Below are 25549 nucleotides of genomic sequence, written 5' to 3' on the forward strand. Positions count from 1 at the left end.
GTCATTTCGCTCTTTTCATATTTATTTAAAAATAAGTTTCATGCATTTATATTTGATTTCGTACCATCGCTCTTTCTTGTCCTCTTCTTTCTCAGCTGCTTTGGGTCTGTAGCCAAATGGAGTTCCAAAAGTTTTTCCTTGATTTTCGGCTTCGAGCGCTTGATTCTCAACGCATCGTAAATTAAACCAACGGGATCTACGAAAATTTAGCGTGGCTTGTGAAATGTTTACCAATGACTTTTGAATCACGATTACCAGAACGCAAAGTATACGTACCATCCTCCTCTCGAACTTTTTCCCACAATTCCGTGAGCTCGGCAATTTCCTCTTCCGACCATTCCTTGGGCAGCCTCTTTTGCACTTCCGCTCTCACGAACTGGAACAAACAACAAGACCTGATCAACCCTGTGCGTTGAAATAATACACGAGTAAGCCCATCATTTTGAAAAAATCCAATCAAAAAGGCGCTTTTATCTCCGGCGTGTGTGATCGCATCAGCAGCTATTGTATACAAAGTAGTGTCATTAAAAGCGCTTTTTGTTATGCATATCGACGAAACGCCAGGGAAAAATGGTACGATGCCAAATTACGCGAATCGATGCAGCTGCCCGCTCCGATTAATGAAACGAATGCAAAAACCTCGTATCTCCGATCCAATTTCGTTTTTCGCGTTACAAATGGACGAACAAAGATATCACCTTTTAGCAGAGATAATGAAACCTTTCACGCGAAAAAGAGGAAGCTTGACAATTTGTAATATATATATAACAATACGGATAAAAAGGTTATCTAAATGACAATCAATTTTGTCATTGTATGGAATACGTCGATTATTTCGATAAAATTACTGGCTGTGCTTGTTCCAATACATATAGAAATCAAGGAGCTCTCTCTCTCTCTCTCTAATTAGTATAATTTCAAGATTCAAATGAACAATAACAAGGAGAAAAGTAATGAAATGAAAAAAATAATTTGGTTGAAAAAGCTTTCAGGCGTTTCTGCTCATTACATATCTCGAATTATTAAGGGACCTACTTTCGCGTAACGCGATTAGCAAAATGGCAGAGGAACACCGAATTAAAAACTTTTCATCAGGTGAATTGTATACGAACAACATATACATATATACCGTGAAGATACGAGCTTTCGTATTTAATTTGATTAAATATAAAATGAATTTTTGTGTCAACCAATGAAAGGGTATAATCATATGGGCGATCTGACATGGTTTTAAAACTTTTATTTGTTTGTCGCGTTTAAACAAAATGAAAGAGAAAAAAGGCACTAAATGTCCATTAAAAAAAAAAAAAAAAAAAAAAAAAGGAAATAAATAAATAAAAGAAACAACCCGAGTTACACAGGCGAGCACGTCGCACGTGAATATCCTCCCCTGTACTCCGGCATCCATCGCGGCAGAAAGCTTTTGCCTCCCACGAGTATACGCGACGGCGTGTAATCCCCATAAGGGAGCGACTCGCTTTTTACACGCGTTGACCTGTATACGCATTTTTATTTAGTTACCTGTACCCATCGCTGCTGTTGCGCAGTGACGACACTTTTCGAGTTTAAAACTCGGTCCCCGGGTTACCTCTGGGCAACATTCCCCATAAATCATCGACGACGCGGAGAGTGTCTCTCGGTCTTGGGGGAATCGAGGAGGGAAAACTGGGCGCACGGAAAAACGCCCAGAAGCCCGAGCCACGTACTTTTGCGTATCCCCCGTTTTTAGTATTCCATTCTCCCCCCCCCCCTTTTTTTCGTCAAATTCGCTATGCGCTTTCGTTCCCTCGGACCTTTTTTTTGTTTTGCTCGTTATTCTTTAATTTATGTGGAGAGATGATCGTTGGTTCAAGATGTACGATGTAGGGCGATGAGAATTAAAGCTGAACGAATGGACGAACGAAAAGCTGATTCTGTTTCTGACGGTTTAATGTTTTTCTTTTTGCATTTCGATTACTCACCTTTGAATTGACAATGAGACACATTTCTTTGAGCTTCTTAATGATGGCGCGCCTCGTGCGGTCCTGGTTGATCAAACTCTTCTGGATGAAATCGATCACATCTGGAATGAAAGGCATTTGTTGGCTGGGGACAATTGTTTTCTCGGGACGCCCCATTAAACGTAAATAAGATGCCACGGAGCCCATTGACGTCGTTGCCCGAGAACAAAAGCATTTTAATTTGAATCATGGAAGATCCATTATTTTGCGAACGAGAGCTTTATTTTCGTCGTCGAGAACGAAATCTCTTTTTGTTCATCCCGAGCTTATTTGAAAATTTTCATGCAAAATTACACGATCGTTGCATCGCAAAAGCTCACTGGAGCTTACAATAAGTGGAAGCTTCACAATGATGAAATAATTTTCAAAACAACCGAGCTTCGACAAAGTGCAACAATCAACATCTCTATTGTGGTTTTGTATTTTTATTATCATTGTAAGTGCAGCGGAAAAGGTAGGTAAGTACATCAAAAGTGCTATATGAAATAATATTTCACATGAATATGCCTTACGGTAGATGTATTTGTTTCCTCGCGTGCTTTTTCAGTCGTGAATCCAAATTTTGACACTTTTCAAGTCCACCCAGCAAATACTTATTTTTATTTGATAAAAAAAGGCATGAATCTACTAAATAAGGCTTATTCGGACCCCCCATAACTAAGAAACGCCGTAAATGTCGGAAAGCCTATTGTACCCATCGAAGCATCGTAAACCGTATACCACGTCAATATCCAGAGACATCATCAAATAAAGGATCGTAAATCCAAGAGTAACGATGGAGAAAAAAAATGAGAGCCCACCTTGCGGGTACTTGTTGGTCTGATGCTCCATAAAGAGGGTGCGCAACTCGTCCTCTTCAACGTCGGACCAAGCCTTGCGCGCGGCCTTCTTGCCCCTGGCCTCGTGCTCCGTGTCGTAGCCATCCGTCATTTCAATGGCCTCCTTCGTCGACTTCCAGAACAACAACTCCATGTAGGCTTTCGGATTCTTTGCCGCCACTTTTGCAAAGCTCGAGAATATGTAGCGCGCGAACTTGTCCATGTCCTGAGCACAAGGATATTGACATTTCTTATTTCCTCAACAATGGGAGAATCTAACGAACCAAACGGTGGTCCAACGAACCGCGGAAAGTTTTTACGATCGGCGACGAGTTTCAAGATACGCGGACGGATGTAAAGGAAAATTAAAAACCTTGTGGAGCGGGTCGTTTAGCTCGAAGATCTTCTGAAAGACCCGGAATATCGAGGCCTGGTAAAGCATGGCGGGCATCTTGCACTCGACCGCTATGCGGTGGTACATCTTGAGAACGTAGTGGTTGACCTCCTTCGAGTTCTTCTCGAACTGCTGGAAGAGAATCGTCAGGTTCTTCACGGCCCTCATGTTCACGAACCTGAAACACGATAATCGACCGAATTTTTGAAAGACACTCGTCCCCTCGAGAAAAAAAAACAAAAAAAAAAACTCACCTCTGGAGAAAGTCCATAAACTGAAAGTCCATCTCGTGATAGCGCGGCTGCTCCGTTTCTTCGTCCTCGTCCTCCTCGCTCTCCTCGTCGTGATTCAAGAGACCCTCGATCCGACTGGCCTCTCCGTTCCGCGACTGACTGCTCTCCGCGGGCACATCATCTGAAACTTGAAGAATCAAGCACATCGGCATAATACAACATTACAGACAACGTGTGTACACACACTCGCTAAAAACAAGCGCTCCAATTTATTGGCGCACTAAAGTATAAAGAGCAAGAAGTGAATGTGGTGGAGGGGGGGTTATTACGGAGCAGGAGAATCGTAAAAAAGAGCCAAACGTGGCGTTCCCTTTGGCCCTGGGCGGCCAATCCCCGAATGAATTTCTTTTAATTAAGCGATCCCCGGGAAAAGAAGATTACCGCCAACGTCGTAACTGCGCCGCGAGTGAGCGCAGGACGCGCCCACCTTCTATTCCCAGAATTAAGAGAATAAATTGAATGAGAGGGGCTTCCTCTGGGGGAAAAAAAGGAAAAAAAAAGAACCTGTTAATTAAGTTCCAACCCACCACGGAGGGATTTCGCGCGAGCGATACCTCCCGCAACGGTGAAAGAGTTTACAAATTTTCATTCCGAGGGACAGAGGGATGACGTAGCCTCGTTAGCTTCCCCTCCTTTTGTACTGATTTCGTTATACTTTTAATTTTCAACCATACAGGTGCCGATCTAAATTTTCTCATTTGAAACGGTAAATCGTGTAGCCAAAGAGGGCGAGAAAATCTCATTGAGTCGAACCACAAGAGAGCAACGGAAACTATGGCTCTCACGGAATTATACGTAAGTAGGTATACACGAGCCAAGGGTGGAGGGGGTGCATGAATAAGCGTCATTTTATCAGTAGCGCAAGAGAGGAGGGGACTTTTCATAATCCCCCCCCCCCATCCCTGGGCTTTAACATTCGTGCCGTGCCTACACATACAGGGCAGAAGGAGCCCCCCCGGCAAACATCAAAAGACACGGCAGACTCCCTAGTCTGCTTTGGTCTTCCGTTTCCTCCCTCCGACTCTTTGGCCATTATTGCGGTTATCATCGTGGCTGCGTCGCCGGAGGGGCACGGCGTAAGATGCTCGAGGGAAGGAACAGGGGGAAAAACGTCCCTGCCTCGGCCGGCTTATTACGGTAATTAACAGGGGGAAAATGCCACGAGAAGTAACCTTTGTATGCAGTCTGCGTCGAGAGGCCCGTATGGTTATAACGATCACCCTAACATGGACTGAAATACGATGAGACATTTTTTTTGGACTGCCTGTGGATGACGATGTACCGAATGGATGTCGTTTGCTCTCCACATTAATTTTACGTAAAGAATTCGGCGAGATATATGCGCAAGTTTGTTTCTATCCTCATACTTTTCAAGTAACACTTTAAAGAGTCATCCCCCACATGAATATTCATAAAATACGAAATGCTCAAGACTATATTATCTTGATACCAACACTCGTTTATGAAATGCATTTCAACAATGGCCCTTACTAACACATTAAATATTCACAACCTACAGTCGCTCAACTCATTCAAAACAAACCGAGGAGAGAGGAAAGAAAGATCTCGGAGCATTTCTCTCCTTTGCATTCGTCAATTACGTGTACGCAAACGCCGTGGGTAGGTATACACGTTTAGCTCAGGCCACGACTTTCGTGCACAATATACGCTGGGAGGAAAAAAAAGAACTTGGTGGGACCCACGGCTATTTTCCCCCATACGGAACGAACTTTCTCGCCAGCTTGATTATTCGTCGGTGAATAAGACGGGCCGTGGGTGAAAAAAGGACAGGGCGATGGTACAAAGGGTGCGCACCTGTAACTACTCCCAAAAACAAGGAAATGTTCGGTAAATGCATTGGAGGGTCGACAGAGGGAAACGACTTTTAGCTCGCGGGAAAATTCGTCGCTGCGGTGGGGGCGAGGGGGCACGGAGAGCAAAGCGTATACATGATGGACAGAGGAAAAACAGTAGGACGGGGCGCGAGGGAGGTGGGGCAAAGATAAATGCGAGCTGGAAAATTTTCGGGATATTTTGATTTACAGTGTATACACGCGCCTGGGGCAAGTTGGGCCGGCACGTGAGATATGTACGCTGCGTTCGATAAACGCCGCGCTGGAGGATTATTTACGAGTGTAATCATATCTGTCGGCGGTGCTTTGGAAGGGAAAGAAAAAAAAAAAAGAGCCGACGAGGAGTCACGGAAGAAGATTGAAAATCAAGCCGAATGGCCTTCTAATGGAGATGAAAGGGAGAGATTTGTCGTGCGCCTTAGCGCGTCGACTCGGATCTTCTTCCCCCCCTCCTCCTTCGAGTGGGTACACAAGTAACTCTCGGAATGAAATAAAAGAGATTAGAGGGGACTATATACGTTGCCTCGTTGTCGCGTACGGATAAGAACGAAAAAGATTAGACGACGGGAAACAACGTCTCGCACTCAACCTATACACACGTAGCGCAAAAAAACTTTGGCTTGCGTCTGCGGCTACTGCTCGCGTAGATTTTTCGGCAGCTGCCGGTTGGCACTTTCGACGCCGGCTTAATTTCATTAACGCGTCGCACACGTTGTTCCCCTTCTTTCCTTAACTTCTTTTATGGCGTGTGTCTGTTACGCGTGGTCGACGTCAGTTTGAGGTTGCCGAGCTTCGTACATAGGGGGTAGGGGTGGGTAGGTACAAGGGGAGTTAATTACATCGGGTACTGCCAGAGCAGAATCGTTCGTTGTTGGGAAAATTGATGCGACACGCGCATTACGTCCAAGTTGATTTTCTCGAGGGAATTTCGCGCAAAGTCTCGTGTGATACAGAGCTTTTGCTCGAACAAATGATGATGGAAGAGGAAAAAAAAGCTCGACTGCACCGATTGCATGAACTGTTTGTTATTTATTCATCTGTTTTCGTGCTTTTTCTTGAAGAAAAACAAAAGTTACACCCACATTTTAATAATGTACATCGAAACTCACTTTTTAACTTTAATTGGCAAAAAATACATTTTTTTTTTATTCGAAGATAAAGTAGTATAATATGAGTAAACCATCGATGGAAGTGAAGAAACTTTATTATGTAAGCACTCACGGAGTCAATTTTTCCGAATAAGTAATTTCTCAAAGCGCTCCAGTTTCAAAATTTGGTAACGCAGATCAAACACACCTATTTCACGGGCTTACGGAAAATAAGAAGCAGCCGTGCTTGCGAAAACTGAAAAATCGCCGAGCAAAATACAGAGTGGAAGGTGTTTACGACCTCTATCTTCAACCCCTAATACCACACAACATCATCGTCGTCTACAACCACGTGCCTCATCCGTAACACGGTAAACACGTATATATATACATACAGGCCGTCGCACCAGGAATTACGTATTCCGCGCTCGTCAAAGTCCCGCTATTACCCCTCCCCAATAACTTGCTTATTCAAACCGAATCGGCTCTGCTGTGCTGTTTCGTGTACCCGCCCTGTACTTTTCCTTCGACTTGTGCCCTCGAGAGTTTTCGTGGCTGCGCAAAGTTTGTGAATCGTGAGTTTTCGAGGCCACGGAATGATCCCCGATTACAACGACAACAACAGAAACAACAACAGTTAATCGAGTTATCATTTTTGTTTTCAACTCCATGCCACTTCCTGGCACACCCCCATAGAGCAAACAAAATTATTTTTACCATCGCTCCGATCAAAGGGAGGCGAGCGCAAGTCGAAGGCACTCTGGCCCGGCTGGCTCTGACAGCTGCGAAAAATCTGATGAAAATTCGTTTCCAAGCCCCTCTTAACTTCTTTCGGGGTGGGCGAGTTGAAAAGTTGCAGAGCCCGCAAGTCCGCTTACCCGCCCAGGTGGAACGGCGTCGTAAATAAAAAAAAAAAAAAAAAATACATCCATCCTCTTAGCCACCACCAGCACAGCTGCGAAAACGACGGCGACAAAAGAAGTTTCAAACATTAACTCGATAACCCGAACAACTCTCGTACGCGCCAAATGAAGTACAAGCTCGAAGCTTTCGTCTCCCCGAGTCTATCGTAGCCTTCATTTCCTCGACTGGCTAAACGCCTTCGTCTTCCCATCGGTCCATACCTCACGTCCGCTCTCCCTTGCGAACGGACTTGAACAACGCGAGCACGTACCACGGTCCGAGCGCGCCTCCCATCCGAACCCTTTTTCGCCCCTCGGCCCGACGTGCTCTTTTTACCCCCCCCCCCCAGTAGCTGTCTTTCCTCTGTCTCCCCGTCCACTCGAATGGCAAACGTTGTTTGGGCATTTGCATCGACGTCGGCTGTCTGTTACCGTACACTGGCTCCGCTCGGACATACTCGCCCCGAGTCATTTAAATGTCACTCGTTCACCGAGCTACATATGCACCACGACTCGGACTGTTTCGCGTTTTTTGTCCTCTCTCTCTCTCTCTCTCTCTCTCCCTCGACCTAAAGGGTTATTACATTTTTCAGCTCTACTTTCCTCCCCCCTCTTTCTCTGTGTCCGTGCGCCAGGAGTTTTATTAAAAAATTGCAAATTTAATTCAATTTTTCATTACGTTTTTGGAGGTTTTCCCATTTTTGCATATGCACATTTCAAAAACATTGTTTTTCCCACGAATAGCAACTAATGAAATTTTCTCTTTGCGCGTATAAGTATAAACATGAACTAAGTATGTTTCTATTGAGCGCCAAAATAGTGTAAGTACTCACACATAGCGTAGCTATGCACAGCCGAGAGTAGATATATATATATAGTCGCGTGGAACAAGAACAAGAGTTGTGCTGTTTATTACGAAATTTCGCTCGCTTATACGACGACGGTGCGCTCTGATTCAATTATGGTAATTATCAGCTTATGTATACATGGTACAATGGGGTACAGAGCGACTCTCGAACTTCCTGCGCCACACGTATTCTTACACCCCGTGCAAACATCATGCTCTCGGGGAGGAAATTTCACCGGAGACAGTTTATTTTACTACTTAACCCAACTTACTTACTTACTTACTTGACTACGAGAGCGTTACATTAGACAACTGCACCCATACATACATACTCGTACGCGTTTTAATTAAAATCAATTCCATTCTGCTGCGCTTCGGACGTACAAACTTCGCGTTGACTCGCAACACTGTAACAACAAACAGCGGAAAAAACAAAAATGAAAATAACAACAAAATCCTCAAAAAGGATTTATTTATTGGGAAAAATCAACGAAAAGGTAAAAAAGAAATCGCCGTCAAATCGAATGTCACGCGCGTGCCAATTAAGCGCTAAAAAAAAAGGAAAAAAAAATCACCGCGTCAATCGCAGAGCTACCTCGTTTTTTTTTTCCACTCCCTCTGGGCAGAGCCGAACTGTGGACGTTGTATATTTTCCCTGCTCCTTTGCGTGGCATTCATGCACCCAGGCCCGGCAGGTATATAGGTATGTTTTCCAATAAAATCGAGTATCCTCGGCGAGAGGTTCGGCGCGTACACAACGCGACGCAAGTCGCTCGGAAAGCTCGACTCTTCAATAGTCACAACGACATGAAAGGAGATGAATATTGCGGAAGTTTCGAGAGCGCCAAACTTTCGTTGCGGCCAAGAGGACGAGGAAATGCGCTTCCGTACGGCACCGGTTGCACTAATGATGCGACGAGCGTATACAAGTATACTGAATACCTTTGGTCTATTATGCATGTAGGTATATATCTCGTTGTGTGTTATATGGAGGACGGATGCAGTGTGCAGAGAGTGGTTATTATATACGTACACCTACCTGTACCAATGTATTTATACGAGATGTATGAACACTAAAAACGATGATTATGTGCGCGGCATTCAGTAAGGGTGGAGTAATTGTTTCAAAAATGCACCCTTTTGACCAACTGCAGTCGAACTCGGCGAGATAAAAGCACATGAGAGAGGCAGAGAGGAGGAGACGAAACGTCAACGTATGTTCGCTGGTTGCCATTGATTATTGATGGTCCCTACCTATACATGTAGCCCCTTTTTGCAGCTATCGATGAGTTTATTGCAGTGCGAACTGCCGATGGCCCCTCGAATTCGCGCGAATAAACGAGGGGCAAAGAGGGGAGGAAGGGCTTTTGGAGCAGATGACAAAGTACGGACGAGCGGTAACAGAGGGGGACCACGAGGGAGAGACAGATCGGTCTCCGAGGGGGAGGATGATTCGGTGCGCTGTATTATGTACCGTAGGATTAGGCTTTATTAGTACCGATGGGGGTAGGTTCATCACAAATGTCGGGCATTTTTTTCTCTTGCCATATACCACACTGTAATACTATTCGCAAAGGAAGTTGCCCGTACAAAGTTGCTCAGGGGAGTAAAAGAAGGGGGGGAAAAAAAAAAAAAAAAAAAAAAAGTAATTCGTCGCGCAGCGAGCATTTACAATAGTCAAACGAAGAAAAATAACCATAACGAGGGGTAGCCCACGAGCACGAGAGGATAATGTTATAAGAGCGAGTGGCCGGCGCGTTGGAGGATGCGGCTCACGTGCGCGTCGCTTATCTCTCTCGCGGGCCCCTCCGGCCGAGCGCTCATCGCCACTATACCACTGCAACAAACCGTCATTAGTACCCCCCTCCTCTTCATCTCCGCGATGTTGGATAATAGGTACGCACACACACACACACACACACACACACACACACACACACACACACACACACACACACATACATATATATATATATATATATTTATTATACATCCCCCGGCCCCTTTGAATGCATAGTAGCGGCTATCGCTTCATCCGTGATGCCCTTTCGCCGAAATGGCCCCGGCCTCGCGCGCAATTAGGCTAGCGCTGTCGCAGCGCCGCGAGGGGTTATAACGCCCACCACGTCGCGCTGGTTATATTAATGATGATGACGTTGGTATTAGGTGTACTCTGGCACCAGTGCCGCTGGTGGACTTTTCATATCCGTCCCTCATTCGGATATACTCAAATGAAGCAGGAAAACTAAATTTTTTCTCTTTATTTGTTTGATGTATACGAGTGCCATTATTATTCAGATCCGGTAAGTGTCAGCATAAGTATTTATACGCCAGCGAAGCGTGTAAGACGTCCATTGTAATATGCAACAAAATCACGGCAAACGATTTGGATCAAAGCAATTTTCACGCCAATATCAATCACGAATTAATGCGCGAGAGCTCCGCTGGAAATTACCATAAAAGCCTTTCGGTAAAGCGAGGCGTTATCGCGAGTCCGTTGCCGTCCACAAGGCCGTGTCTATGTATACGCTCCTATCGTTTTCCAAATATGTTTATCCCCATCGCGGATCGAATGAATACATATTTTCCCTCCCTTATTCGCGCTGTTTGCAAGTCGTTTATATACGCGAATAATGAACTACAATAATGCAGCAGAGCGTGTATATGTATACGCACTTTGCATTAATTTATCGCAGACGCGCGCTGCTGCATAAATACACCTGTGTAGGGGTCGAGAGAGCCACTCTTTTCCCTTTCCCCTCTCTGTTTCTGCCGTGCTCGTTTAATTTTCGAGATATTCGTTGGGTTAGCCCACCCCCTCCGCGTTGCTGGATTTGCGGAAAGAATCAAAAGCTCCCGCAGCCACGCTCTCTTGATATTACAATAGAGCCGGAATGAGCTCGCACATGAGATTCGATCAATTCATTTTCACGGAGCAATCACCACAGGTACTTGAGAAAATTTTCTCCCCTGTTAGTAACACCAGCTAGGCTAGCTCGGCTTGATTCGGATCGAATCGGCGATCGCGCGTGCCGTTAGTGGCCAATGGAGCTTCAACTCTATAAATGACACGCGAACGAGAGACAGACCGATCGTTATCAATTTTACGTCACCTGTAATTTAAAAAAAAGACACGTGCGATAGTTATCGCGAGAGATAAACTTCTTATTATTTCCAGAGTTTTGACGGAGAGGGAACAATTGCCAGATTCGCAGTAAACTTGGGTTCTACCGCACCCCATGTGTGTACTTGGAGCGCATCCACGTGCACTTACTCGGAGAAGCTTCGAAATCGACCGTGTCAGCGCGGCGTGCATGTTTACGTGTAACTCCTGACGAGCCCTGTTTCGTGTCCGTATAGGTATCGCTCGGGCGCATACGTTGGAAGGTGGATTTATTTTTCCCAACCGAAAAAAATGGGAGGAAAACAGTCAGTTGCGGTGGAGATCAAACGGAGCGTTTGATATATTTCATCTGTGCTCGTTATCGTCCTGTCACCGCGCCGCTGCCATACATGCGCTGTACTTCCTGGGTCCAGTGTATGGCACCGCAAACAAATGCGCATCGGAGAAGGGGCTCGGGAAAAAGGAAGGGGGTCGGGGAGGGCGCGTATTTGCCCGTCCAATTAATCGCTCGGTGTATTTTCGGGCGTTTATAAATATACGCGCGACGAGCGACAAATAAGCTCGGCCGAGCGGCAATAGAGTTAATTTAATGGCGTGTGCGCTTTGACATCTGCGAGCGTGTGCTGTATAGCCGTTGTTAATGCTGTATACAGAAGCATATATGTACAGTCATGCGATGTATACAAGTTGCGGCAAGGGGGTGTACATGGGCCATTCCAATGAAACTTGCGGTATTCAAATCGGGAGCTTTTAGCTTTTCAAAAATAAATTCACATTAAAATAAAACCGGGAATAACCTCATGCCTGCAATCGTTGCACGCATTGCATAATTGTTGACTAAACTTACCTATACAGAAGGAAGCCAAAATATTCAAGCGGTGGATTTTTGTCATTAAGAATCGACTCGTGGAATGTACATAAATTAATAAATTGAATAAATTACCATACAAGTACTCGATAGCTTGTGACAATAGTTTGTTGAATCGAAGAATACACATATATCATTTTTAATATCGCGAACAATGCATTGTTGAAATCATCGACGGAATGGCCCATATACGTCCCAACTCCATAGCTTCAACTTCACCTTTTGATAAATTAATAAACGCCGAGCCTAACAACTCGGCGAATATTGCATTATACACATGACGGGGGTTTGTATTTGTTCGTTTCAGACGACTCTGGGGGGGCGAAGCGCTTTAAACCACGTTTATTCTAATTAAATGTATATTGGAGCGAAAAATGCCGCGAGATTTCAATTAAAGCCACGCACAGCCACGTTGTTGAATCGTAAATAAATATTTGCCCCTCTCTGTTTGCTCGCACAAAAGCCCTCGTCCTTTTTAATTCACTTTTAGATGACTTTGCCGTTAAGCTCTGTTACCGCGTTATACACACCGTGGCGTAAAATCTAATTATCAGTATACCCATACCTCCGCAAATCTCTGCCCTATATCCATCCAACAGTGTTAAAACAACACTTTCAAAGTGGGATATACTTGAATCCCGTTTTAGAATTAGTCGAATTAATCATTCACGATCTTTAGCCTTTTGCTGCTCTCTATTTTCTATTGTTCGATTACTTTAGGGATGGTAAAATAATTTATGACGTTTGTGTACCCGATGCACATTAGTATTGATGTGTGATTTATTTTGTGATAAGACACACTTGAACGTATACGCGCACAAGGAGTGATGAGTCTCTATTTATAGAAGAATATATCTAAAAACAGAAAATCTCTACTCTAATTTGATAAACTCGGCAGCCGGTCAATTGTGATCGCCAAGCGGCACTGGGTGTACATGTATATACACACGGGGTGGATATAGTTCGGGCGAAAGAAGAGGTCAACGCTCGAACAAGTACGCAGCAAATTAGCCTCGCCCGCGGCAATGGTACCACATGTGCCTATACTTGTGCAATATAATGCCGGTGCCAGCAGTAGCGAGCCAACTCTCTGAGAGACGGGGGTATAATTAAAGGCTTGGGGAATCGTGGCTGTATGGGGCCACACGCGTACGCGTGCGTTTTTCGAGTGTGTATATATACGTACACGTGTATGACTGGACGAGCGGCGGAGAAGAGAAAGGGAGGAAGTCAATTACAATGCTGATTAGCGCTGCGCGTGTGCGGTGGGTCCGGTAGTATTGGACGCCTGTATCACGGCTTTTGGCTAGCGCTACACATGGTTATGGGTCCGGTCTTCCCTCCGCTGCGGAGATACCGCGTAATGCGTACTTTTGGAAATTTTGATGCGTCTAATGAGCTACAGGTTGCGCGCCAGCAGCGTTCGTTTGATGGCACATTGCGGTTTTAGATAAAACACCCTAATCTCGTGAAATTACATATTATACAAACAAGTGCCCCCCTTGCTAAACTTTAGAGAGCTTTTTCAGTTGTTGTCGCAAGCTCGGCGTGTTTTTCAGTAATTAAAAAAAGTGGGAAACAGTAACTTGATCAATTGGGCAAAACTGACCAATCACAGACTAAAAGTAGCCTCGCTTGCTTACAGAGTTTCTCGTATGGCACAAACTCTCCCCAGAATCCAGAAAAAGGGGCAAGCGAGCAAACGAGAATTGAATATCTCCGCGGGATAATTAGGAATCCAGGAGGAGAGATGCACACACACACTCACGCGGCAAATCCCTGTCCGCATCTTCTTCTCACCCCGAGCTTCCACAGCAGTATACATACATACAAGAGAAAGATCTTGGAGGGGCTTTGAATTAAAACCACCAAATGGACAGAGGGAGGCGCCAGCCGCGGCGAGGCGGAACAAAGAAGCTCAGCTTTTTGGCGACCAAGAGAGCGCAAGGGACTTTGGCTCTCTAGTCTAAATTATTCATGATTTTCGAGAGAACCCCCCCCCCCTCCGCCACATAAAAGCCCTGTACACCTATACTATCACTACCATGACTACGTCACCCCTTCGCATGGCTTCCTTCGAGTGGATATGAGGGCTTAGGGGAAATAGGCTCCGAGGGCACTTTGGCCGGCTTTCCAATAGCCCACTCGTATTAGATTTTAAGCGCTGCAGGACACGACGATCTCCCTCCAGGTGGTCACCTCTGGCTCGCGAGTACGTATGTACGAAGATGCAATACGTGCGGAAATAGATTTTCCCGAGCGTGGGATTACCATTATTTCGCTCGAGATTTCGACAAAGGGACTTGGTTTCGTTTGAATTTCGAAGCAGAGGGTAGTTATCGAGACCGGTATGTTTGTCGGGGGATGTGTGTGGGTTTTCGATTCATAACCGGAACAACAGGAAGGAACGACTGGCGTATCAAAGTTTAATGAGCATTCAAGTTTCGTCATTAGGTGAACTGGGTCATGCCGCCTCTGCGGCCCGAGTTGGGGGTGGGGGATTGGTAAAATTTCGACACTCGAGTGCGTTAGAGTTGTAAATGAAAAAAGAATAAATCAGCCGGGTGTATTTGTACACCTGTATGGACGTGCATGTCGGGCTTTCTCAAACTGCCCCTCGTGAAGGGGCCGTGGACAGGAGGAAAGTTGTTCAACTTCGTTCAACAAACTCTCGACGGAGAAAAGGGCGAAACGTTTTGCCTGAGTCTAATGAATTTTTAAATCAACTTAGGGGCGCTACAGCTATACAAAATGGGAGGTTTTTCCCTATGTGTACGGGAACACGTGGTACGTGTATCGGGGAAAAAACACGGTGGCTCTTTGACGCTTGTTAAAACTTGTTTGTGCCGTCCTTATACGTGTCTGCCCACTTCCACGAGTCGATGCATGGCTTACAACGAAGTTTACTAATGGCGCGTCAGCATAATATACCCACCTTTAGCATCGGAGAAGAGAGAGAGAAATAGTTTTGGAGGGATCGATCGCAGTAGAGGGTAAGTTTTGAGTAACGCTTACGTCGTCCACTACTACTTGTCCTTTAATCCTATACAGGCAGTGGACAGAAATCGATATGTAATCACTTTGAATGACCATTGCTGCAATGATTTCACCAACAATTTACGTGAACCGTCGACTAATTCATGTGTTCACCATTAGAATCTTCATAAAAAAAAAAAGAAAGAAACAAAGCAATCTGAATATTCTTTACAAAACTGACGTGGCAAAAAAACATTGGAGAACGTTATCCTGCAACCATGTTATTCCTATATTAGTGTATCATACATTATAGTATTGTCATACAAACAGTCCAAACTTTGTACTTGAAGATCGCCCGTATCATACAGCAACAATTTTCTCGCGCCATAAAATATCTGGCACTCCCTACCCCCTCTGCCCCCTTCTCTTGGTCCTTCAAAAGATATGATCTCAAGACCGGTGCTTCCTCTCATTCTTCTTTGGACCAGCTCCAAAACTGAGAGAAAATTAGACGACAATATTGCCTTTTTTCTCAGAGCAACCCCCTTTGTCACTTGTGTCGGCCAGCGCCGAGTAGGTACTCTAATGGATGCCAATTCTTTTCGTTGATTTGCATATAGAAAATGAGATGGATGAGGAACAAACGCATTGGAAAAGAAAAAAGAAGGGCGGCGAGGAAAATTAAAACCAAAGTTTATGCTTCTCTCGATTTTTCAAATGGAATCAGCGACCCAAAATGGAAGAGAAGAGCAGCAAGCCCCGCAGCAACGTAAACGAGAAAAACAAACTCAAGGGAAAGAGGATCAACTTTTTTTTTTTTTTTTTCCTTTTTTTTTTCAAAGCCGAACGCACACGGGAAGTAGGTCACCGTACTCCCATCAAGTGGCAGTAATCATAGAGTCTACGAAAAGAACTCTGCTGCTGCAGTCGAGTATTAGCGCATATGAAATCCCTCTCGATAACCCTACCAGCTTGTAAAACGGCGATCGAGTTGTGTGTGGGTATCTTTTTTTTTTTTTTTTTTTCTCTCCACGAAAGAAGTATAAAACGCAGTTCGGCATAAATACAGAGAGGGAGGGAAACGTCAAAAGCATCGCCGTAAATCCCACGAATCCCTGAGGCGAGATTTTTTTTTCCCCTCCAGGTCATCAAGAATCTCCGTGTTTGCGGATCGGCTTCTCTCGCGTAAACAAACCAAAGGAAATTCGAAAAACCACTGCGTTCAGTTGTATTTCTCTTGTCCAAATGAGAATCCGAGGAATCAGTCGAGCATTCCCATGACAACACTTTTACATATACATGCAATGGGCAACAATCGCCCTCAAATAAAAAAAAGAGAAAATCCGTAAGCAAGAGAGCCAAATCCAACTAGGCGCACTTCTAAGCAAATACAAACAGCAAGGCAAAAGCAGCAGTATATATATATACTCACCTATATGTACAAGAGAGGAGGGTCAAGATAACGCCGGCCGGAAGATAATAAGCGCCGCGAGCTCATTGTTATAGTTGAGCTCCTTGTGATTTAGAGGGTGGGGAGGAGCTATACGCGAACAATGAGCTCGCACTGCCCATTCAACTGTAGGCCAATTCGGGCGCGTAAACGAGCCGAGCAAGCGTGAACTCACGTGTATATGTGTACGAAGGTGTAAGTCTCATTTATGGTATACGACGCGATGACGATGATAGTAGAGAAGTTATATGTTTTAATCGGCAAAGTGAAGGTTCAACGAATGGGGAGCATCAAGAAAATTAAAAGGCATTGGAGGAAATGTTTTTTGATATACGACGTAAATCAACGCGTCACCATTGAAATCCATATACATGTAAGGTACAGGGCGCTCGGACTATACGTCGAAACGAGCTCGTGTGTCCCATGAATAGTTGATCCATCGCCGCGGGGGCTTCCGGTTAATTCGGTGTGCATTCGATTAAACGACGAGCACGTCCACTCCTCTTTGACGCGGCAGCCGCTTACGTTTCCGTAGATCAAAGGATCAAGACGGGCGCCCCCTGTATACATGCAGTCCGATGGACTCGACCGAGAAGGACGAGTAGGTTGGGTTCAGAGGTAAACTTTGCGTACCGTGGATACGCAGTGGTAGTTAGTCTCGAGGGTGTGTTTTATATCAGCGCGCGTCCACCCATGGCTTTGATCGGAGTGACGCGTTTTCGTTTCCCCCCTAGTACTCAATTACCCCTTCGTTGTTTCGTTCGATGGGTCTTGTAGACGAAAAAAAAAGAAAAAAGAAAAAAAAAAGAAAAAAAGCCCTTGGCAGGGTTAAAATACCTACCTCCTCGGTCGCTCTGTACGTGGAAAACATCGGGAGAATGCGAAAGCGAGCTGCAGCGAGGCGACGCCGGTAAAAGAGACACATCCGAGTCGGTTGCAGCGGCAGCAGGAAGGATCGACTGTACACCGGAACGGAGAATCACGTGGCATCGCAATGGGAGCGAGCCTGTAGAGGCTGGATTTAATGTCGCGGCAGCAATGGAAGGGGATATGTCCAGGTAATTGCACGGCTGGTGCTCAAGTGCCGGCGAGACTGGTCAATTTCAAGCCCCCGCTGCAGCCGGTAAATTTCGCTTTCCTCTCGCGTCGTTGACGAGAACTGCTGCTTCCTCCCTGCCCCCTTTCTCTTATTCTCTGGTCATCCCGTGTGTGCGGTATCCCCTGTCTACCTCCAGCCCTTCTCGACCGATGGTTCTATCGACTCGACGAGACGTGATGCTATGTTTTTTTTTTTTTTTTCAGAGCAATGACTGCATCCGGTTTTCGTGCAGCAGATTTTCTGCGAAAATACGTACCCTGTGAATTCTGAAAGCGAACGCCGTGTTTAGTGATGGATGTGAATCTATCGATCACTCGACCAATGATTTATCAATGGTTCATAAACCATAAGCGTCGACGGTGAATAATTGAAAGGTAGTTTCAATTTACTCCGGAGACATGTATCGCATTAATAATCGATGGGCACCGATTTATCACGAACAGAACGTGAACGAGAAGAAAAAAAAAAAAGATTCCAAAGCCGGAAGCTCGAAGTAAGGCAATTCGATGAGTTATCGTTGACCCCGTTTAGCCGTGAAAAAAGCATCCAAAGTGTTTTTTTTTTTTTTTCCTCTCCTATACCCTCTTTTGGTATCTCGCGCTCCAGTGGCACTTATTTCATTGACAGAGTCGCACTCGACGTGGTCAGCACTTCTTTGCCGCCAATCAATCCACATCCATCTATCGAGTGGTTATGTAGTGTATACGTCGACGCCATCGGGGACCATTTTCCTATCCATCAAGAACCCGAGAGAGAGAGAGAGGAAGCGGTGAGGGCTGAAAGGGATCGTCGTGTGACAAATTCTGAAAGGAGCTGCGAGTGGATGTGCGTCAAAGGGCTGCTCCGATGGAGCTGTCCTGATTAAGTTTTTTTTTTTATTTTTACTCCTTTTTTATTTTTCGTGAGAATTTTGCTATGGGATATAAAATCTTTGATAGACCTCCTCTTAAAAAAACATGTGAACATTTTTTTCATATTAAAAAAAAAAAAACAAACAAATCGAATATCTACGTGCAAACACCACCACGGCGCGTCGGCGTACTAACATATACGTGTACCATTGCCGCAGGCAAGCAATATTGCGAGGACGCAAATCCGGTGTCGATCGCGAACTGCTACCGTTTGGTTCATTAAGCGCTTCATTGTTCGCGCCTGGTATAAATATACATATATACGTGGAGAATATAACCGCAAGCAGCACGCGTATATACGTGAGTGTACAAGGGAAGCTGAAGTAGGTGATTTGGCTTGAAAGGAAGAGCTCGAGGCTTATGATTTTTTTATTTATTCCCTTTTTTTTCAACTACAAACTTTATTTACATTTCGTTGCTATGGATGCCACGTCTGACTAAACCGGGGGTGTTCTACTGCGTAGGGTTTCTGTTTGCATGACTTTTCGTGCGCTTACACAAGAGCACATATTATGCGGAAATTGAAGTTTATTGTACTGAAATATAATGAATCTCATACAATGGGTTAACGCGTGGTTTCAAAAGTTATTAATAAAAATTTTATTCAATCAACAATGAGATTCGTTCGATGAAACGACAATAGTTTAATAAATTGTTTCTAACATTATTTTGGAATTCTAAGGGTATAATGTAACAAAACTTAACAAAAAAAAAAAAAAAATTCAAGCAGTGATGTTCAAGTTTGTTAATTATTGACATTAAACAAATCACCAAAACAGACAGAATGGCGCAAAGTCAACTGAACTGTTGAACCGTTTCAGGGTAACCACCAAAACTGGATCATGTACAAACGCAAACATTGTATTTGCATGTTGTATAGTCAGATATATGGTTCTACCTAATCCCTCGTTTTCTTTTTTTTTTTTTTTTTTCCTCTCTCGCACAGCTCGAGAGAGAAATATACCAAGTCGTTTTCATTTTCGCTCTCGCCATAGCCCGAGCTAACGTGTAACGAGGCGTTCGGAGCATCATCCTGCCCAGTACAGCGCCACCCCCGTCTGCTCTGCTTCTCCCGTGCAATCTCGCGTATATAAACATCCCATCCTCCCGACACCTTTTATTTTTGCTTCCCTCTCTCTCTCTCGTTCCTATTTTCCTTTTGTTTCGCTTCGCCAAGGCCGGTGTCTGGATGTTTATCTTTTTTGCTGCCGCTGTAACTGCTGCCGGGTGGATTTATCTCCCGTATAAATTGAGATGCCGGCATGATAGTTCCATCGCTATGCCAACGCGCTATGAGAAAATTTCGCTCCTGGCTTTGAAAAATGATGAATTATCATCGTGTTCGGCAAAACAAAGCTTTTATCAGAAAAGCACATCAATTAGGCGGCACAAACACTCAACCTGGGAAGCCACTGGACAAACACCTCTCGAGTCCACCAAAATTTTCCAACCACCCCCCCCCTTTTTGTCCCCTCAACAGCTGATTGTTCCATTGACTTACACGAGCACAGGTACAGCAGCGTACGTGCTTTTCCCCGTCAAACACAAACTCTACACCCGAGCGCGCTGATTCGGAACAACTTTGTCAAAAGCTCCTCCTCGTTTTCGAGAGCCCAAACAACTGCAAATTCAATTCGCGGACTTTTGTTGGACTAATTCGGCGGTGTAGTGGATAAAAGTCGCCGAGGCTGGTAGTTCCCGCCCTTTGATCGCGACGAGCTGCGTTCAGGGTACAACGACGCATACGAGGATTTGGAATCGAGTTCGTCAAAATGTTGTGACGAACGCCGCGTTTTTTCGATCCATCGGAATCTCGGCGAAAAAAAAAAGAAAGAAACGAGACTGCACACACGTATATACACGTATAGGCAGGATATCCCGAAATCAATTTCGTTGCCGGTCCGGGATTGATCAAAGGGCACAGAAAGGATTCGTCATCGGGAAGTGGGCGAGGCGTCCAGTGTAGACCCGAGCGGAAAATCATGACGTTCGGAGGAAGAAAGGGGAGGGTTCCTAATCGACTCCCTTTTTCTCTCTTGATTCTTTATACTCCTCTGCTCGGGATAGCTTCGTTTAGTTTCCACGTATGTGCGCGGTTGTATCCGTGCATGACTGATGGCTCTTCCCCCCGCCCTCGTTTCATCCCAGTTGGGCAGCTGCTGGTGCGTAGTTCGTCGAAATCGAATCGAAGTGCGTGCAAAGGGAAAAAAAGGACGGGATTCCAAATTGAATTGAAATGCGACGCGAGTTACTTTTTGGGGGTGGGGGTTCCACTTCTTCTGGGTCTCCTCTGCCGGACGGTACGGCGGCACTGATGGGAAATTTTAATGAAACCTAGTGGAATCTCGTATCTCATTGGGCACGTTTCAGTGGAAAATGAAAATTATGTACACTTCCCAAAACAAGCCAAAAATCAATGGACCCCATCTTCGGGTATCCAATCGTGTGTATCTACGCGCAGAGAAACCAAGGCTTTTTTACGGTCTGCTGCATACACCCTTACATCGATTTTCATGGCCTATATAACCACCCTTGCTACTTTGCCCACCACCCCACAGTTCGACCCCTATTTTTTATTTTTTCCTGCAACAACCGCAGCTTTTTCCTCAAAGTACACCAGTGCGAATTCTCTGCCTCTCTAGCTCGCGGATAAGCCACCGTAATATTCGACCCTGCTGCTTTAGGTACATCAAGTGCGAAGGGGACGACACGCGTGTACAGTTTTTCGCAAGTAAAACAGAGAAGAAACAGGATATAAAGGGGAACATGCATCTCGTGTCGCACCCCATCGTCATTTTGGACGTATGTTTAAAAAACATTTCACCTCGTACACCCCACGGCTCCCCAAAGCACGTAAACGTTATTCACATTGGCATCGACGCTCTGTCACTAGTAAGCCGCAAAATGTCCTCGGCCATAATGCACGTACCATAGCAGCGTCAGCAGCTCGCCAATCACCCGTTCCCGAATCGTCATCCTCCGCCCCCTACTACCATTACTACTACTATATACTCATCCCGATAGCCGATGTGGAGACACGCCACTCCGTGTGCCTGTAGTCTTATACACATAGGTATAACGCCACTCTGCGCGCATAATATCGCCGGCACGTTTCACAGCTATATACCTCTCGCATCACGTTTACAACGCTCTGCTCCACGCGCTGTAGCTTGACTGGCACGGCTACAGCTGACTGGTGTAGGTACGTATACGTAGCGCTGCGCTTTACGGTAGGCGGACATGTTTTCATCGTAAATCTCGAGCAGCTCCGACCAGGAGCTCCTTTCCTACCCCCCCCCTCCACTTCTCTACCTCCTTTTAGCGCGTCACAGAAATGGATTACACGTGCGCCTCCTCCTCCTCCTCCTCGTCTTCTTCGGTCTCGCAACGCAACGTAGTGTGTGTGTATGTGCGAGTAATCCCCTTTGGCGCTCTTCTCTCGTCTTTTACTTCCTCGTAGCCATGTGTGAAAATTGGAAAAAAAAATGACGCTACCCACCGCGTTAAGAGTCTCGGGCAGTTTGTGCAAAAACGAACGACGAGGCTTCACGGACTGTATACCTACGAGCTATATATTGAAAATGAAAGGCTATCTCAATTTTTTTTTTTTTTTTTTTTTGAGGGAGACAAAAAAGATTTGTCTTGAAAGTGTTTCCTTTACACTTAAATATTTGTTCCCATAAATATTTAGCTCCGAGTATGAAAACAGTCCGCATGACGATCTCCATTGGATTGTCCAAAAGCACAAGGAGATTAAGAAACTACCAAAACAAATATTGAATAGGTTTGACTTTTTGGAGGGCTATTATCGGCGATAATTTGATCGCGTCGATCCGCCGTTTGGTTTGATTCACACGGCAGCTCAAACGCGCACAATGGCTCTTGATAAGCCATACACAGATCGGCGGAACGCCCAACTCGTTAATTCACATCATAAATCTATCTCGGAGTGCGTCCAAAGGCCGAACAGATACTGCTTTTACAAGCCCGCGCGGGCACAGTTCCACTCTATCTGTGGAGTGATGGATCGTTCGGAGGGCTTAATTCGCTAATCGCATGGGGAAGCCACACGAGCTGCCGACTATTTAGCATTTACGTGCCACGATAGCGCGGGAATCAAAATTTTCCATGAAAATCGCCGAGCCGGGCAAATTGAAATACACCCCCCCGCGATGGATGAAGGATCGATTTGAGCTTTTTGTACGCACGGAGAGATTGATGTCGAGTTGCTGTGATTTTTCACGCCTATGATTGAGTAAGTGCTGTACTGTGCGCCCTTCGAAGATAAGCTCGCGGCTCCAGTGAGTTTGGCTCCCACACAAAGAAGGTCAGTCGAGCGGATGATTCTTGGGAAAGAGACACATTTGGAAACGTATAAGCAAAGGGCGTTTTTTGGAACACGTACGCTATTTTATACTCTTAATGAGCTAACTGAGAAGCTGTTGATTTTACAAAACTGTAAGTGAGAAGGAAAAAAAATTAACCAGAGAGTGCCGTCAATATGGTGATTGTACGTAAATAAACAAAGAGCTCCCTTGAAACAAAGAAATCACCACATACGCGAAGCGATTGATCGAACGATGGATTCGTCTCTGGCGCACATCCCGTGCACTACAATGAAGACGCGTGGGGCCACGTCAGCGTCTGCTCGTTTAATTTCGAGCGACTCAACCTACTGCACCCACATAGAGTAGCCATCGAGTATAGCTGACCACGCTGTTAACGTGTGCGCTTCCATCCGACCCTCGTAAAAGCGCATGGGCAGCGGGATAGACATGCTCTGTTTTTCATTGGACACGGACACGCTGTCTTTCCATTTTTTTTTTTTTTTTTTTTAAGTGACATGTCTCTGTTACGATCTTCTCGTGCATAATAATATGTAGTCTTTTGATCGAGGTGTATGAGTCCTCGCTCGCAAGACTCATTTGTCGTTTCACCGACATGTACACCTACTAAGCTTCCATAGATTTGGGGTTTAAAAAAAATCTCCTGGTTACCTTCATTTTCAATAACAAGTCAAAATGTGTTTAAAGTAGAGAGATTATCAAACTTGTTCTGATAAATGCATTTTTTTTCCCTCTTACCAGAAAACCCAACATTTTTTAATGTAAATATGTGCCCAACCAGCATTTACTCGACAAATTCTTCGTGATAAATTGCCAGCGACTGTAAAACGCAACTCATCACCTGCAGCAGGAGCAGCTCCACCCGGACAAAAGTCTCGTTAGCGGTGGAAGTGGTATTGATAAACGAACGATCAGACGGAGCCGAGCCACCAGAGAGAGGGAGGAAAAACGCCACGACTCTGTAATACCACGGGCTGAATAGTTGTGCACCGTCACCACCTCCGCTATCCCGGTGATGGGGAGGGAAAGAGGAAACAATTGAGAGACGACTACGTTTTTTCCGCCGTCCTTTTTTTTTTTTTTTACGCCTCGGGAGAGCGATGATGTATCCTTGCTCACCTCCTCCTCCCACATAATTTTCTTTCGATCTTTGTCTCTCGGGCTGGACTTTTTCATTAGCGGTATCTCCACCCCTCCGCGGTTCACACTGGTCCCTTTTAGAGAGCAGTTTATCTTTTTCCCCTATCGTAGCCCACCGGAGGTGTTTAATGGATGGTCGGACACGCACGTGGCACGTGTCAAAACTCGGGGGAGCCGCTCAGGTTTTGGTACTCGCGTTAGGAGAGAAAGGGAGCGTGATGTATTTTCCGTCGGAGACGGTAATCGGAAAAGTTGGGATCATCTTTTTATTCTCCGCGTCCCCGACTAGTGTTTTTTTGCAGAAAAGGGGAGGAAAAAACAAGAGTTTGCAATTAATTTCCCTGTGTTTCACGGGGTTTGGGTAAAAATTCATTTCATGTTGTACGAGCGCATTGCCAAACCGAGAGGTACATCGTTATTTTTGACTTTACCAGCTCGTGATTATTTCCAACACAATCGACTTGTACACCCCACGAGGTATCTACGTTGTTCGTGATGGATGGAATCGGGTCGCCTTTTTGTCGCGAGCTTTTTTAAGTCCATTGCCGTGTCTCGGTGGACATGAATATTTTATACCGAATTCCGTATCGAGCGAGGATGGAAATTGATATTTCATTTCAGAAATAAACGTGCCCCATATTTTTGAATGCCCATTTAACAGAATCGAAATAGAATTCGACGCGTTTTCGATAAATACGAAAATCAAATACATACACGGCACGGAACGTTATTTTTATCTATTTGCATTTCGACGTTGGAAGCGGGGATCCCAATCGCCGGAAGTGATGGTTTTTAATCCGATATTCCGTGATGTATGCCTCGAGCAATGGACTTTGATCGGATTTCGTGATTTTATTGGCAGGAAGAATTTATTAAAAACTAAAAAAAATATAATTGCAATAATCCAGAAATAACTCGTTCCCGAAGAAAAGAACAAACAAAGTGTATGGCCCTCGGTCGGAAGGGGTAACCACACTCGGAAGGGCAGGAAAAAAATCGACGCACGCAAAAATGGACGAACCCCTGGAGGAGAGAGCTGTCCGTAGCACGCGCCCGGAGCCGATCGATCCCCGCGAACCCCTTTCTCCCGACCACTCCCTTTTCCCCCCTTGGAAAAAAAGGCCACGTCCTCCACCGTTCCAAAAAAAATGCAAGTGTGCTCGCTCGCCGAAAAGAAAACTCCGGCATCAACAGCAGCTCGTATCTTCATAAATAACCCGGGGGGGTCCACCACTGCCGCTGAGTTATCGCCCGCAAGAGGAGAAATGCATCGGAGCGCGTGGGCTAATCCCAACAATGAACGGATGAAGGGGAAAAAAAGCTATAAAGTGCTGACGCGTGGTCGCGCTTACCGAGGAAAATTGATGAGCGCCGCTTTGCAGTTCTGTTTATACAAAAGCCTACCTGCTACGCAGCACGGCAGGCTCCGATGTTTAGTTG

At 45.3% G+C, this 25549-nt stretch overlaps 1 protein-coding gene across 1 annotated transcript in view; it reads right to left on the reverse strand.

Moving 5' to 3' along the window:
- The window catches only part of timeout (circadian regulator timeout), a 116092-nt gene that overhangs the window by 14393 nt on the left and 76150 nt on the right, over positions 1–25549 (reverse strand). The window contains exons 16-21 of the mRNA XM_089596351.1: positions 3467–3632; positions 3192–3390; positions 2801–3044; positions 1962–2062; positions 277–376; positions 65–196 (exon numbers count right to left, since the gene is read on the reverse strand). Of these exons, the coding sequence (XP_089452477.1) occupies positions 65–196; positions 277–376; positions 1962–2062; positions 2801–3044; positions 3192–3390; positions 3467–3632 (942 nt within the window). The remainder of the gene's footprint in view (positions 1–64; positions 197–276; positions 377–1961; positions 2063–2800; positions 3045–3191; positions 3391–3466; positions 3633–25549) is intronic.

Source organism: Copidosoma floridanum, unplaced genomic scaffold, assembly GCF_036245765.1.
Source record: "Copidosoma floridanum isolate Cflo_tuat_1 unplaced genomic scaffold, Cflo_Japanese_pri ptg000030l, whole genome shotgun sequence".
Taxonomy (NCBI): domain Eukaryota; kingdom Metazoa; phylum Arthropoda; class Insecta; order Hymenoptera; family Encyrtidae; genus Copidosoma; species Copidosoma floridanum.